This window comes from Pezoporus occidentalis, unplaced genomic scaffold, assembly GCF_034315485.1.
Source record: "Pezoporus occidentalis ecotype Australia unplaced genomic scaffold, CSIRO_AGI_Poc_V1 ctg63, whole genome shotgun sequence".
In the NCBI taxonomy this organism is placed as follows: domain Eukaryota; kingdom Metazoa; phylum Chordata; class Aves; order Psittaciformes; family Psittacidae; genus Pezoporus; species Pezoporus occidentalis.
The window spans coordinates 6,823,663-6,836,923 of record NW_026915977.1 but is presented as its reverse complement, the minus strand read 5'-3'; the positions used below and the strand labels follow the sequence as shown (position 1 = coordinate 6,836,923).

The window sequence follows — 13,261 nt, the reverse complement described above, 5'->3', positions numbered from 1 at the left end:
GATACTTACTTAAGATACTTACTGAGGGGACAGACCCACTGAGGGAATACCCATCATGGTGGACCAACTGAGGGGAGAGATCCGCTGAGGGTCTGTCACTGGTGGAAGAGACCCACTATGGGGATACGCGGCTGGGAAGACCCTCTGAGGGCGGCACAACTGCCATCTCAGCTCCGGACGCTGATGCTCCCCGGAGGAGCTGCTCCTGCCCCAGGCGCCTCCAGCAGCAGAGCGGGCTGGTGGCTTGGGGGGTTTATCCGTGGTTCACTCTCGCCCATGGCGGGGCACCACGATCCTTTAGAGACATGAAATCCCAGCCCGACTCCGCAGCTTACCGGGGCCCCCGCAGCTCCCCGCCGGCGGCACGGAACGAACCCAGCGCCCCGGGCCGGAGAGGGGCCGTGCCGCGAGCAGCAGCGCCGCCTGGCGGGCAGGGCGGCCCCGGCGGGGCGCGGCGGGGCTGGTGGGGGGGTCCGGTCCCTCCGCTCCCGTCTGTGTGTTTGTGTGTCCCCCCCGCCCGTCTCCCGGAGCCTGACTCCGTCTGTCTGCAGCACGGCCGGCAGCTGCCGTTGCAGATACGGTGTCGGCGGGCCGGGAAGAGCGCGGAAACACCTGTTTCCAGCATGGGGAAGGTGGGGAGGGAGCCCGCGGGCCGCCTCGCCGCCTGTAAACCCGGCGCAGAGCCCGCGGGACCGCTTTCCAGACAGACCGCTTGCGGCTTTACACGTTCCTCTAAACACGCGTCCCGAGCCCGCTCCTCACGTGTTGGGTTTTCCACCGTGCCCGTTTGAGGTGGGGTACACACACACACACACACAGGGGCAGGCCCGCCCCGCTCCGTGCCGGGGCTGCGGGGATCCGGGGGTATCCCCCGCGGGGAGATGCGGGAGAGGCCCGGGGGGCTGCCGGCGGTGCGGGGCCGGGTGCGTGCGGGGGCTCCATGATTTCATCGGCGGCTTCGCGGGGAGCTGCCAAGAGCTGTTCTGCCTCACTGCGATGTGTAGCTTTTTCCTGCCATTTTTTTAATAATAAAAGAGGGAGTGAAGCCGGGTGGGATTTTTAATCTTTCCAAAAGAAAAAAAAAAAAAAAAAAAAAAGGCAAAAAAAAAAAGGCAAATGGATCTGAGAAGAAGGAAAAAAAAACCCAACCAACCCAGCAACAGCCGAAGGGGATGCCAGTGAGGTGTGGCTTGCATTTAAATATCCAATATGTCAATGTAAGGGGAGTGTGTACGTATATAAAGTGCAGTTTGCATCCGCCGCGGGACACATCCAGCTATGGGAGGCGCGGGCAGCGCGGGGCCGGGCCGGGGCCGGCAGCGCGGGGCCGGGCGGCCGCAGCCCGCGCTCTGAGCGGCCTCTCCGCTCAGCCGCCCAGCTCCCCCCACCCCGCGCCCGCGGCCCCATGGCCGAGGTTGGCGGCTTCCTGGGCGCGCTGGATCCCGACCTGCACGGCTTCCCCCCCGCGCTGGGCGCCGCGCTGCCCCTCGCCGACTCCCCCGGCTTCCTCAACGAGCGCCTGGGGCAGATCGAGGGGCGGCTGCAGCGGGGCTCCCCCACCGACTTCGCTCACCTCAAGGGCATCCTGCGGCGGCGGCAGCTCTACTGCCGCACCGGCTTCCACCTGGAGATCTTCCCCAACGGCACGGTGCAGGGCACCCGGCAGGACCACAGCCGCTTCGGTAAGAGAAGGGAAGGGAACGGAGAGGGGGTGCCCGGCCGGGCCGGGAGCAGGTGCCCTACGAACACAGCTAATTACCCCGCTAATATAAATCATCCCGGGACAGATATAATTAGACTCCTAAACAAATGCGCTCACTCCCCGGCAATGCGGGAGTTTTTATTTCCAATTTCCTCCTCTCCCGGCGCTCAGCCCTTCTGCAGGTGCACAAAAACGTGCCTTAGCAAGGGGAAACGGGAAAGAAAAGTTTGGGGGGGGGGGGGGGGAGATCAGCTCTAGCTGTGCCTCTGAAGTTAGTGGTGAGGGAGGCAAAGGAAAGGAGAGAGCACGCTGGAAAAGGAAATTCCTAGCTTTTTAAAATGATTATGATGGTTTTCCTCTTTTTTTTTTTTTTGGTCTCTGCAAATACTTGTGAGCTGATTTCTTCTACTTGCAATGAGTTTCATTAGAAGAGCGTCTCCCCAAAGTGGGCAGGGAGCAGTTGGCTGGATGGGTGTCAGAAGCTTGGTTCAGGGAGGTCGTTGGAAAGGGAATGGGGAAGCTGGAGGGGGAAAATCGCTCCGGGGACCCGTGAGAGAAAGGAGAAGATGGAACAATAGGCAGAGCGCCCTGGAATTACCTTGCTGCCTGGGGTACAGCTGGAAGACGGCAGCGCCTGTATCAGTGTCACACGAGAGCTGGGATCTCTAATGAGACTGTATGTAAGCTTCAAAAAATGCATCCCAAGCCGCAGGCGAAGGAGTACAGTGAGTTTGAGCACAGCTAAGAAAAATTCCCGCTACTTCAGCATCTAGTGCAGGTGTCTGTGTAAGCTATCAGCGAGTCCCATGCCAGTGACCTCAGCTCAGTTGTCAGCAGGTTGCAAGAAGTGCTCGCAAGAGTTTTTATGGCTTTCAGGTGATTTAACTCCTCGGTGGAAGGAATTCAGAGGGGGTTCTTTTTGCCTTTACTTGTTTGCAATCAGTCTTTTCCGATACTCCAGGAAGGGTGCTGCTGGTGGTGGTGGTGAAAGGCAGGGTTTGGAACAATTGGAGAAGCTTATCTCCGTAGGGCGCTTTCCATAAACACCAGGTGTGTGCATGGCATGTCCCTGCCTAAATCAACAAGAAAGTCATAACCCACGGGTCGGAGGCAGGTACTCATAGGCTCGTGGGGCACACGTTCTGTAATTACCTCCCCATAGACACACACATTTAACCTTTCATGCTACAATCCGTGATGAGTCTCCATGTTAAAAGAAACTGAAAGCGAACCCATTGCATCTGCTTGGGCTTAGTTCAATCTGCCACGTAGGATTTCTATCAGCTCTTTTTATGTATTACATTAAGTAAGCAGCCAGTTTCAAGTGGAAGCATTTATCTCAGTTCCATTTTTTTATAAAGATTGGGTGCAAGCAAACTTTGGGAAAACACACTGGACAGACTAAAACCTTTCATGAATTTTGCATGCTTTGGCTTAAGTCACACAGTGCATCCAATAAATCGAAGCATTGGCATTCCCTAAGTGCTTTAGCAGTCAGCATCCAGCTCCGTAAACTAGACCAGACTTCAGATACTATAGTTTTCTGCTTCAGGGTTTTCCCAGAGGCAGTGTAAAATAAATAGTTATTTGTTGTAATTGCAAGACAAAGCCCCAAGGGATTAGACTGGAATCCTCGTGTTCAGATCAAGTTGGACTGAACCTCGCTTCAGCAGAGACTCAAAGCAATAACATATTGGCAGAGAGCATTCACCATCTGCATTCGGTAGCCATGAATATTTAAATTCCAATGTTACTGGTATGGTTCATATTAGGATGTCATGTATCGATGCATTCCTAAATTTTGCATGCAGCAATCAGAAAGCAGTAACTTATTACAGAAACAGGCAGCCTGAGTGATTCTAGGGAACTATACAATTGTGGTGAGGGATACAGAGCTAGACAAGAGGGATACAGAGCTAGACAAGGGCTTAAGGGCAGCAGTTTAAAGCGGCCTTAGATCTAGGAGCATCTGGGGAAATACTTCAATCCAGTATGGTGGTGTGGTGGATCAAGCCCCCAGGGCTGGAAGGTGCTCCCTGATACCATTAACGTGCTCCATGGATGGCTGTGGCACTGCAGTGGAGGCACATATCCAGCTGTAGATGGGATGTAAGATAGAACTGGACTTTGCATCTCTGTGTCTTAATACTAGAAGTGGTTCAGGAAGAGAAGGACAGTATCTGCACCCTCCCATGCACAGCCAAAAGCTACCAAATGTACAAGACATCCATGTCTTCCAGAGAGGAAAACAAAGAGCTGAAGTCCTGGTGATGAAGAGCAGAGAACCGAGGTCCTAACAGCGAGGGTTAAAAGGAGGAGTTCTTCTGTACCACAGCATTCAGGGGATGTGACCACAGGACAAACACTGCCTGAGCCATCACTGTAACTATTCCCTCTCATCTGTCAAGGGCTGGAGCACTCCTAAATCACACCTGTCTTCTGGAACATGATATTTCATACTTGTAAAAACACAGCTTCATGCAAGAACAATGTGGCACAGCTTATTTTCACTAGAGGAGGCTTAACGCAGAGTTTGGTGAAGCCCTCCAGGACTATTGGAAGAAAGCTTCTTCTCACACTGAAGTGCCCAGATTCATGCTCGGAGCCACCAGCTCCACCTAAGTCATCCCAGACAGAATAAAGTGTTTTCAAGAATGTGTCTGTGCCCCCTGCATCTGCTAAGACCCTTCCTGTACAAAGAAATAAAGGACAGTCAAAATCTGGAGGGGGTTTGGATTGACATTAGTGCCCTGTGAGACTCCTTCTTGGAATGAAACCAAGACAAATTCACCAGGAAAATGCACGCCAGGAGGAATTGCTCCTTCTCTGCCTCATGCCTGTTTTACAGCAGTGTTAAACAAGTGACACCAATGGCTCTTTGAGAGAGAAAAGGCCTTGACTTTGTACTGCAGACTAATAAAGGCAGCAAAAGAAGCTGCTCTTGAGTACAAACCTGCTAATGGATCTGCAATGCCGGCTCTTAGGGAAGCCAATGAAACCTCCAGGGAGAGTTTTGCTGTCGATTTTGCCATTCAGACAATGGTGCACCTGTTGCTGAGCAGTTGTTCAGGTTTTTAGCCGAAGCTTTAGGTTTGCAGCCATTAATACAACATCTGATGTTTCTGTACCCTGCTCCTGAAGTCAGTCATGTAAGAAGAGACAGGTGCAAGGAGCTGAACTGTTCTTTGAGGGATGGTTTATAGTAAGGCGAGAGCATGCAGGTCCCTGCAGAGCAAAGCTTGGGAGATTACTCCGTGCTTTTGGCGGTAAATGAATCCCATCGGAGTCTTAATCAAATCTCTCCCAATAATTCTCTAGAAAGGCTCAAGGAACAAACAGTGAATAATCAAAGCAAGGAGAAAAGAAAGAGAAAAACCAAGTCCTGGGGGGCAGAAACAAGCCAAAAAGAGGCACATTCACCACAGACACACACCACTACAACCAGGAAGAGAATTCTGGAGCTGGCCCCAGTGACCGCTCCCTGTGCTGCTGCAGATCAGATGTACGGAGCTGCAGCAGTTGGAGTGAGCTGAGGACAGGATGGATATCCACCCACTTTTTTCCAGCCTTCACTCTGTCTCCTCACTTTTGCGGGTTTAAGCTACGTTCTCAATGCTGTTTTGACAGAGCTGTCTTCCCTGCATGTCTCCAAGTGCCACTTGGAGATCAGGAAAGGGGAGTATTGCAAGGGATGTTGTCAGAAGAGATGGACATGGGCACACCTTGGAGAGGTTTCGTTTGCAAAACCAGCATGTATTTACCCAAACTGCACCAGATGAGGGGTGTCACCCACCCACCCAGGGAGCAGAGATGTTAATGCTGCTCCAGGTTGCTCCTTACCAGGCCTTTGGAGACCTGGACTCATGTGCCATGTACAGGGTGTGCTTGCGGGTATGCTCAAGCAAAGCTCTTCAGTTCCCTGCCTCGGACATCCCTTGGTTTCTAATGAGACCAGCAGCATTTTCCTGCTTCCCAGGAGTGACAAAAGACAAATAAGACACAAAAATGCTGGTGCTGACAACTGAGAACTGTACCTATAGGAAGGTCTATCTACTGCTCTCCAGTCACCAGATGTTTTTCACATGAACATCCATTTGTCTCCAGCCTGGGAAAGACTCCCCCGTTTCTGGGTATCCCGGTATTCCTTTACTCCCTGCACAACTTTTTACACTCTCTAGTTGTTGTCAGTCTTCCTTCACTCCCTTTTCAAACAGTGGTTGTCATCATCTCTGTCCCGCAGATGGGAAAACGGAAACAGACAGCAGCTCAGTAACTCCCTCCATGTGTCAGAACTGGTGGGTAGCAGAGGCAGAAGAACGTCCCTCATCCTGCACCTCTTCCCTCCCCATCTGTGGGCTTCTTCTCAGATAAGAAACCACAATAACTACCAGGGAGCAAGCAGAGCAGAGCCAGGGTCCTGGTCTGCCTGCTTGGCTTGAGAAGGCTGCTGTCCCTGCCTGCGCTGCCTGCTCCTGGTGTTTCTGAAGGCAATGTGTCTCCAGGCATGCTTCACCTGGGAAAATACCTGCAGTAGTCCATAATGCGTGTCTTCTGCTGTTTGCTTCCCTGTTTGCCTCATGGAATTGCTGCTCCCAAGTCTGTATTGCATCTCCCTTTGCCCCCATCACCCTGTGGCTGCAGTAGGGCTGGATTTGATGTGCAAGAACCAGAGTAGGCAGGGCAGAAGGAGGATAAAGAGCCTGATAACAGGGTAAGAAGACTAATTCTTGCAGCCAGCTTCTGACTGATGAGCGTGCATTGAGCAAAGGGGGACAGAGGTGCCCATCACCATCTGGTCTGTCCTATATTTAGGTGGTGATGCAGTTACTGTCTGAGAGCTGTCGCACCCAGGCCTGGCCGAGCAGAAGACACATGCCTCAAGCCAAGGGGTGACTGGAGCCAGCCGGCTCAGGTGGCCGCTGTCACGCGGTGATTTTAGACTCAAGGCAGACTTTTAAAAGGAGGTAACCTGATCAGAGCAGCAATTGCTCAGGACCGGGCATTTTGGGAGCTATATTAAGAGGTCTGGAGCCATGCTAAAGGTTAGAGCAAGTCTGCCCTCCTGGCAATGGCAACGTCTCATCCAGCCATTAGATGGGATGTTGAAAACCTTCTTCCTTTCTCTGCTGCTACTTCCCAGCTAAAGACTGCCCGTGACCTGTAGAGAGGGAGAGTGTGATACCCAGAGTCAAACACGGTCCCACCAATGCCTTCAGGAGGTTTTCCTGCGGAGTCTGAAGGTCTCCACCACTTGTGATGTTGGCTTTGTTCAGAGCAGTTACCAGTTCAGACACACCCATTTAGGGGCTGTTTGGTTTTAAGTGCTTCACCAAGGGTTCTCCTGTTCCAAGTCTTCCCTCCATCACAACAACTGCTGACCCTGCTGATGTCTTTGCCAGAGGAAATGAGGCTGCCCCTCATTGTTTGGAGCATCTGACACCATCCGTGTAGGCTGAAGCCCACGGAGCACAGATGCTGCTGGACCAGGCAGGGGCTGGCACGAGGCTCAGGGTGACGGAGGAAGGACCGGCAGCTCCATGACACCACAGGCTGCAGAGGAAGATGTTTTTCTACCTATATGTATTTGAAGCTGGATTTTATCCCTGTGGCTTACATACACACCTGGGGGTGACAAGTACCCCACTGGAGTGCCAGGATGAAGGTGGCCCTCACAGACATCTCTTCTAGGGCTTTTTGCTTCTTTTTGTTGAACTCATCACTTTGAAACACATGGGTTTATAACCTCAAACCAGAAGCCCCTTGGTGACAAAAGTCACTCTCCTTTTAGTGAAGAGCAAAACCCAGCCTGGTAACAGCCTTCTGAAATGTCTAGTGAGTTAGAGACAAGTTTCTACATCTGTCTTCTTGGTGATAACTAGGGAAAACCAAGCCCCATGCCCCAAAACCAAGCCAACAAAACCCAGCAATCCTTTTCTTATTAGCAAAGGCAATTCCTCTTTGGTGGGGAGAAGCCTAGAGTCTGAAGATTACACACATATGGGCTATAGACTGTTGTTATAAATAAGGGAAACAGGGTCTGCAAGGGCTGGGAAAGGCTGGTTTGTCACGCGAGCCTGGTGGTGGGTTTATTCTCTGTATGATCTGGACTTCTTTTCCTGTTTCAGGGATTTTGGAGTTTATTAGCCTGGCAGTGGGGCTGGTGAGCATCCGTGGGGTGGACTCAGGACTCTACCTCGGCATGAATGAGAGAGGCGAGCTCTATGGGTCGGTAAGTGTACGGGGTTAAACAACATCCGCAGCAATGGGGTTGTGGGCCCTCATCAGTGTCATGAGCTGTGTCTGCCACAGGCCTCCGAAGTCCTTGGGCTGCCGCATGCCTCCATCCTACCCTGATGCCACTGTTGTAACATAAATAAGTGCAATAGGGTTGTGGAGGGAGGATGCACTCGTGCCTGGACAGCTGGGGTGCTTGTCAAGGTTTTGCCTTTCAGAAATGGTGTGAGAACAGTCAACTAAAGGCGGCGGGGGAAATATAGCATAAATCCAGGGGCTGCTTTGGGGCTTTCACTGCCTAATACATCAGTGTTGCACTCTGCATGGTCACGGTCTGCACCCATCTGCAGGTGTTACATCCCTATTACAGCTCTTTAACTAATGGAAGCTGAGTTGAGGTCTTAACAGCTGGGCAGAGGTGCTTCCTACCAGCTAATTTAACTCAATTCCTAATTACTTAACTCAATGTAAACCAGTTATTTCTACTTAGCTGGAAGAATCACTTCTATTTTGAATTATTAACTGCATTCTAGGTAGCCAGGTTGAGGTTTCCTTTTCGGTAGCTGCTGTGCTTCATTGGTGCTTTTTCTTCAGATGCCCCATTGCCTTTAATTCAACCCATCACCCACGTGTGATCTTTTAAACGCCTCTTCCTAGATCTCAGCACTACCCTGTATATGATGAGGATATTGATTTTTAAACACGGATCACACTAAGTTTAAATAACAAAACAAACCAGTTTTAAACCAAAGTGGGAGGCATGTACTTCCTCTAACCAGATCAGCTCAACCTCATAGCACAGGGACTTAAACTTGGGTACTCTGCATATAGAGAAGCTTTCTGAAAACCTTTGCTTAGCAAACAGTAAACCATGAGTTTCCATCATCTTTTCTTCTCCCATTCCCATCTGAGACTGCTGCAGACCCTTCCACTATTTAAGATGCACTTACTGATGTCTATGTGAGAGAATCTAACATGAATCAAAACCTTACTTTTCCACTTCATTTTTGTAATAACATCTACCCTACGCTGAAGTTAAATGTGGAGGCAGTGGTTAAATTACAAATGTTCAAGACAGATAAAAAGCAAAACCACCAGGATTCCATAAAACATAAACGAACCTTAAAGCACAGTTCAGAACACAGGGCTGGAGCCTAGAGCAGCACCTCTCCTGTCAAACCCTGCTCAGCACCTCTTGGAGTTGCAGCTTTTACTGGTGGAAAGGAGGACACAGCCCTGCCTGTTCCCTTCCTGCTTCCAAACCCTGCAGCTCTGCTGATGAATCAGCAGTTTCATGATGGGTCAATTAAACTCTAGGGCCTGAGTACAGGTTACGACACAGAAACAGAAATACCACGATGGCTTTTCAGCATCAAAAGCCACTCCAGTATTCCTAAATAGAGGTCCATAAAACAGCACCTGACAGCAGCATTAGCATCACACTGGCATTTTAGGAGGTTACAGTACAGGTGTAATCAGCAGTTTATCATTTCCCTCTGTGCCAGTTTTGATGTATGTTTTGATACAGCCAGAGCCAGCCATCCCCAGTGACATGGAATTCCCTTGGGACAGTGTCCCTGCCTGTCCCTGTCCACCTTGTGCCAAGGTTTCTGTTAAGCTTCCCCCTGATTTCAGAAGCACAACTAATAGAGCAGTGACAGTCACAGGCAGCACCCTGCACACTGCCCATACAGTGCCAGGCTCAGTGGGGACATCCCAGGGCTTGGAAAGAAATCAATCCCACATTGACTCACCCCAGGCTTTCCAAGCATCTGGCACACACACACTGCACCTCTGGACAGCCCAGTGAAGAGCAGGTGAACTGGGGCAAAGCAGCAGCACGTGGGTTCAGCTGGTCAGCAGCTTCTGATGTGTTCTGAGCAGACATCCTAGGGGAAGAAAGAAAATAGTCTGTATTTATGGATAGGACTGGGAAGAGAAAGCCCCGGTACCTGGTTCTCAGGTGGCAAAGGGCATGGTGTTTTGGAGGGCTCACAACTCACCTCAGGGTTTATTTAATTAACAGTAAAACATTCAAAACAGGCTCTGAGTGCAGGGGAGCTTCTGGGTCTTATGACAAGAGATCTACTGCAGGCCGCAGCAGTTACTTAGCACTCTGTATGCCCTAGGTAAGATACATTCCCTCCCTGACTAGCTCACCGTGTAGGTGCAGTGTTTGTAATCCTATAGCATCCTACGTTTGCAGACAGCCTTTCATCTGCAGGACTCCCAGCTCCCCCACAGCAATCCCTCCATGGGATGGGCTGGGGGTCCCTCTGCGACACAAAGCCACCCATGTCCTCGTGGGGCAGAGGGACAGCCCCCTCCTCATGGTCTGGGCACATCCCTGTAGCACATGGAAAGCGCAATGAGCATGAACGGAAAATGCATCATCAAATGGCTGCTGTCAACAGCCCCTGGCTGGAAGGGTTGAGGGAAAGGCTGGTTGTGGCTGCAGTGACACTGGTGCCACCCATCCCAGCCATGGGTTGGCACACACATCCCATCACCCATCACTGCTGTACGTCTTCCCCGGGGTTAGACATCCCCATCCAGCCCTCTCCCTCCAGGACTTGTGGCCTCACATCACAGCTATCTGGCGCTTCAGAAGATGAAAGGCCCCAGGAATGCTTTCATTCCTGCTGCAGTGTGTACTGTTACGTGCCCTCAGCTTTCAAAGCAGAGCTGGCTCCTGTATAAACCCTCCTGAGGCACTGCCTGAGGTTGTCCCTCACCTAAGGGAGCAGTTCTGGTGTGTGTGGTACCTGTGGACGGGGCTGCTGAGCACAGAACTCGCACCCTGAAGCACAGAGACCTCGCTGTCAGGTTCAGACTTTGGCTACGGCCCTGGTTTGGGTTTTTGTTATTGGGCACCTTCGCCGAGTGCACGCCCACCTTCTCCTCCTCCTTTTACCTCCTTCCTCCTCCAGCTTCAGAGGTGTTGGGGTCCCGGTTTGTGCTCATTTCCAGCTCTCAGCCAGGGGAAACATCCCCAGCAGTGCAGTCCCTGTCCTCAGGGAGTCAGGGGAGGGCAGCTGGGAAAATGACAGGGAAAAAAGCGAAGGGAAGGAGGAAAAGAGCTGTTTTCACTGTAACTTTTGACACAAATGTCTTTTCTCCCCCCCACACCGCAGAAGAAGCTCACCCGGGAGTGCGTTTTCCGGGAGCAGTTTGAAGAGAACTGGTACAACACGTACGCCTCGACCCTCTACAAGCACCCCGACTCGGAGAGGCATTACTACGTGGCTCTGAACAAGGACGGCTCCCCCCGCGAGGGGTACAGGACTAAGAGACACCAGAAATTCACCCATTTTTTACCCAGGCCTGTGGACCCTGCCAAAATCCCTGCCATGTACAGAGACCTCTTCCACTACAGGTGATGTTTCCTGCCGCTGCCCCCGTCACTGTACATACTTGGGCTCCCAAGCTTTTTCCCAGAGCACTATATTAATAGTCATTCCATCATTCCTGTAAGCGTAGATGACGTAGGAAAGCACTTACATTGAATTCAGACACTGCTGTTCCTCCTTGTTTCAAGCCTATATAGAACCTGGGTTATTTATGGGGAGGGGGTAGGGAAGGGAGGGAACCCTATGTGTAATCTTTCCTTTTCATTCACTTCCTTTACCTGGTCGCGACAAAAGAGGCCGAGTATTCAATGTTATGGTTGCTTCAAGGAACAAGCAGGTGAACAAACCTGATCCCCAGGGTGGGGAAAGAAACCAAAATCAGCTAAAAAGGAAGAGAAGGGAAGAAAACGACCACAGAACTGCTGCAGATGCTGCTGCTGAGCTGGGGATGGTGACCTGGAAGAAAACAGCCCTTTGAGTGGTGCCCTGCTTAAGCAGCCCAGGAGTTTGCTACAAGGATGATGCTACGTGGACTGGTCCTGACGCGTGGGGGTTTTTTCCTGCTGTTGGGGTGGGAATGGGGCAAGGAACATTATTCAGATGTAAGCATGGATACTGTGCATAGGGACAAAACTATTTATAAAATGTATATGATATTTATTTTATATATTTATTTATTTCAAAATAATTTTATTTTTAATGAGAGATGCTATGACCGGATTTTCATCAGGAAGAATAAGGTCCTACTGAAACAGGAAAAAAAAAATGAGTTTTAAGAGCTTATTGGCAATAAAATTGTCTTTATATTGTAGATTTTCTTGCTAGCCCTTTATTTTTTGGTGCTCTGGTACAATTAACCCAGTATTTCCCCATCTGTATTAAGACTATTAAGACCACCTCTAAAAAGGCTTTATGGGGTAAAGAGAAGTCACCTGAGCCCCAAACTCTTGTATGAGGATGCCATTATACCTGGAATGTATACACCTGGAACGTGACCCTACTGAAATGCCTGGCTGATGAACTGTGATTTCCAAGAACTGCAAATCCAGCCCTTTACTCTGATATGGGCAAAATAGGTCATGGGCCACGTCAAGCACTGGGCACGGCTCAGCTTTTGTGGCTTTGAATGGGACTGACCCAGAACACGAGTCACCGTTGCTATGAAGGGAGGAACCTTGGGCTGTCCTTCACCTCTGTGGCCCCACAAGCCTGGGAAGTGCCGGTGCAGCTCCTGGTGTGAGTCATGGAATGGTTTGTGTTGGGAGGGACCCTAAAGCTCATCCAGCTCCGACCCCCTGCCATGGCCAGGGACACCTTCCACTAGAGCAGCTTGCTCCAAGCCCCTGTGTCCAACCTGGCCTTGAACACTGCCAGGGATGGGGCAGCCACAGCTTCTCTGGGCACCCTGTGCCAGCGCCTCTGCACCCCTTATAGGGAAGGCATTTGTCTCGATGGCATCTGAGGAGCTTCAGCACGTGTTGAATTGCTGTGGATTAAATGTCCCATCAAAACTCAAGTGGAGAAACAGCTGGAGCATCCGCTGAGCATCTGGATGGACCCATCATTCCTGCAGTAAAACCACCACATCTCACCCAAGACTTACCTGAAGCATCCTGGACAATCAGTGGCGAAACTGTAGAAAACAACAAAAGCAATTCCCAAAAACCCCTCGTTTTTAAGGAATTACCATGGATGGAGACCGCCCCTGCAGGCAGCACTTGGACTTGCACATATACATGGCATTTTCCTCATCAGAAGCTGTCTGGTCCCACAATCCCACCACATTTCCTCTGTTCCAGGGCAGCTCCTGCCTTCTGTTTGGCTCCACCAAACCTGCCTCCAGTAGCCCCCAGCCAGCCCCACATTTGCACCCTCCTCTTGTCGGGCTGGCCTGGCTGGGGATGCTCATGGTGGAGTCTTTGCAGCTCACGCCATGGTGACACTCGTGCCACACATCTGCCCTCGCTGCCTACTT

The 13,261-nt window shown here is 51.0% G+C and overlaps 1 protein-coding gene and 1 long non-coding RNA gene across 3 annotated transcripts; one reads left to right on the top strand and one right to left on the bottom strand.

Annotated features, from left to right (window-relative positions):
- Positions 1 to 1,144: 1,144 nt before the first annotated feature.
- On the top strand, positions 1,145 to 12,097 carry FGF16 (fibroblast growth factor 16). Of its 2 annotated transcripts, none has more exons than XM_062639949.1 (3): positions 1,145 to 1,682; positions 7,828 to 7,931; positions 11,071 to 12,097. In XM_062639949.1, the coding sequence occupies exons 1-3, from the start codon at positions 1,406 to 1,408 to the stop codon at positions 11,314 to 11,316; spliced, it is 627 nt and encodes a 208-aa protein (XP_062495933.1). In that variant the 5' UTR covers positions 1,145 to 1,405; the 3' UTR covers positions 11,317 to 12,097. The 2 variants fall into 2 exon arrangements, with proteins under 2 accessions (XP_062495933.1, XP_062495934.1); XM_062639950.1 differs by lacking the exon at positions 1,145 to 1,682 and adding an exon at positions 1,833 to 1,884.
- LOC134174730 (uncharacterized) lies at positions 2,616 to 9,813 on the bottom strand. Its single transcript, XR_009968755.1, has 3 exons — positions 9,691 to 9,813; positions 4,656 to 5,016; positions 2,616 to 4,392 (listed from the first exon to the last, which is right to left on the bottom strand). It is a non-coding gene; the product is annotated as an uncharacterized LOC134174730 (long non-coding RNA).
- Positions 12,098 to 13,261: the final 1,164 nt, after the last annotated feature.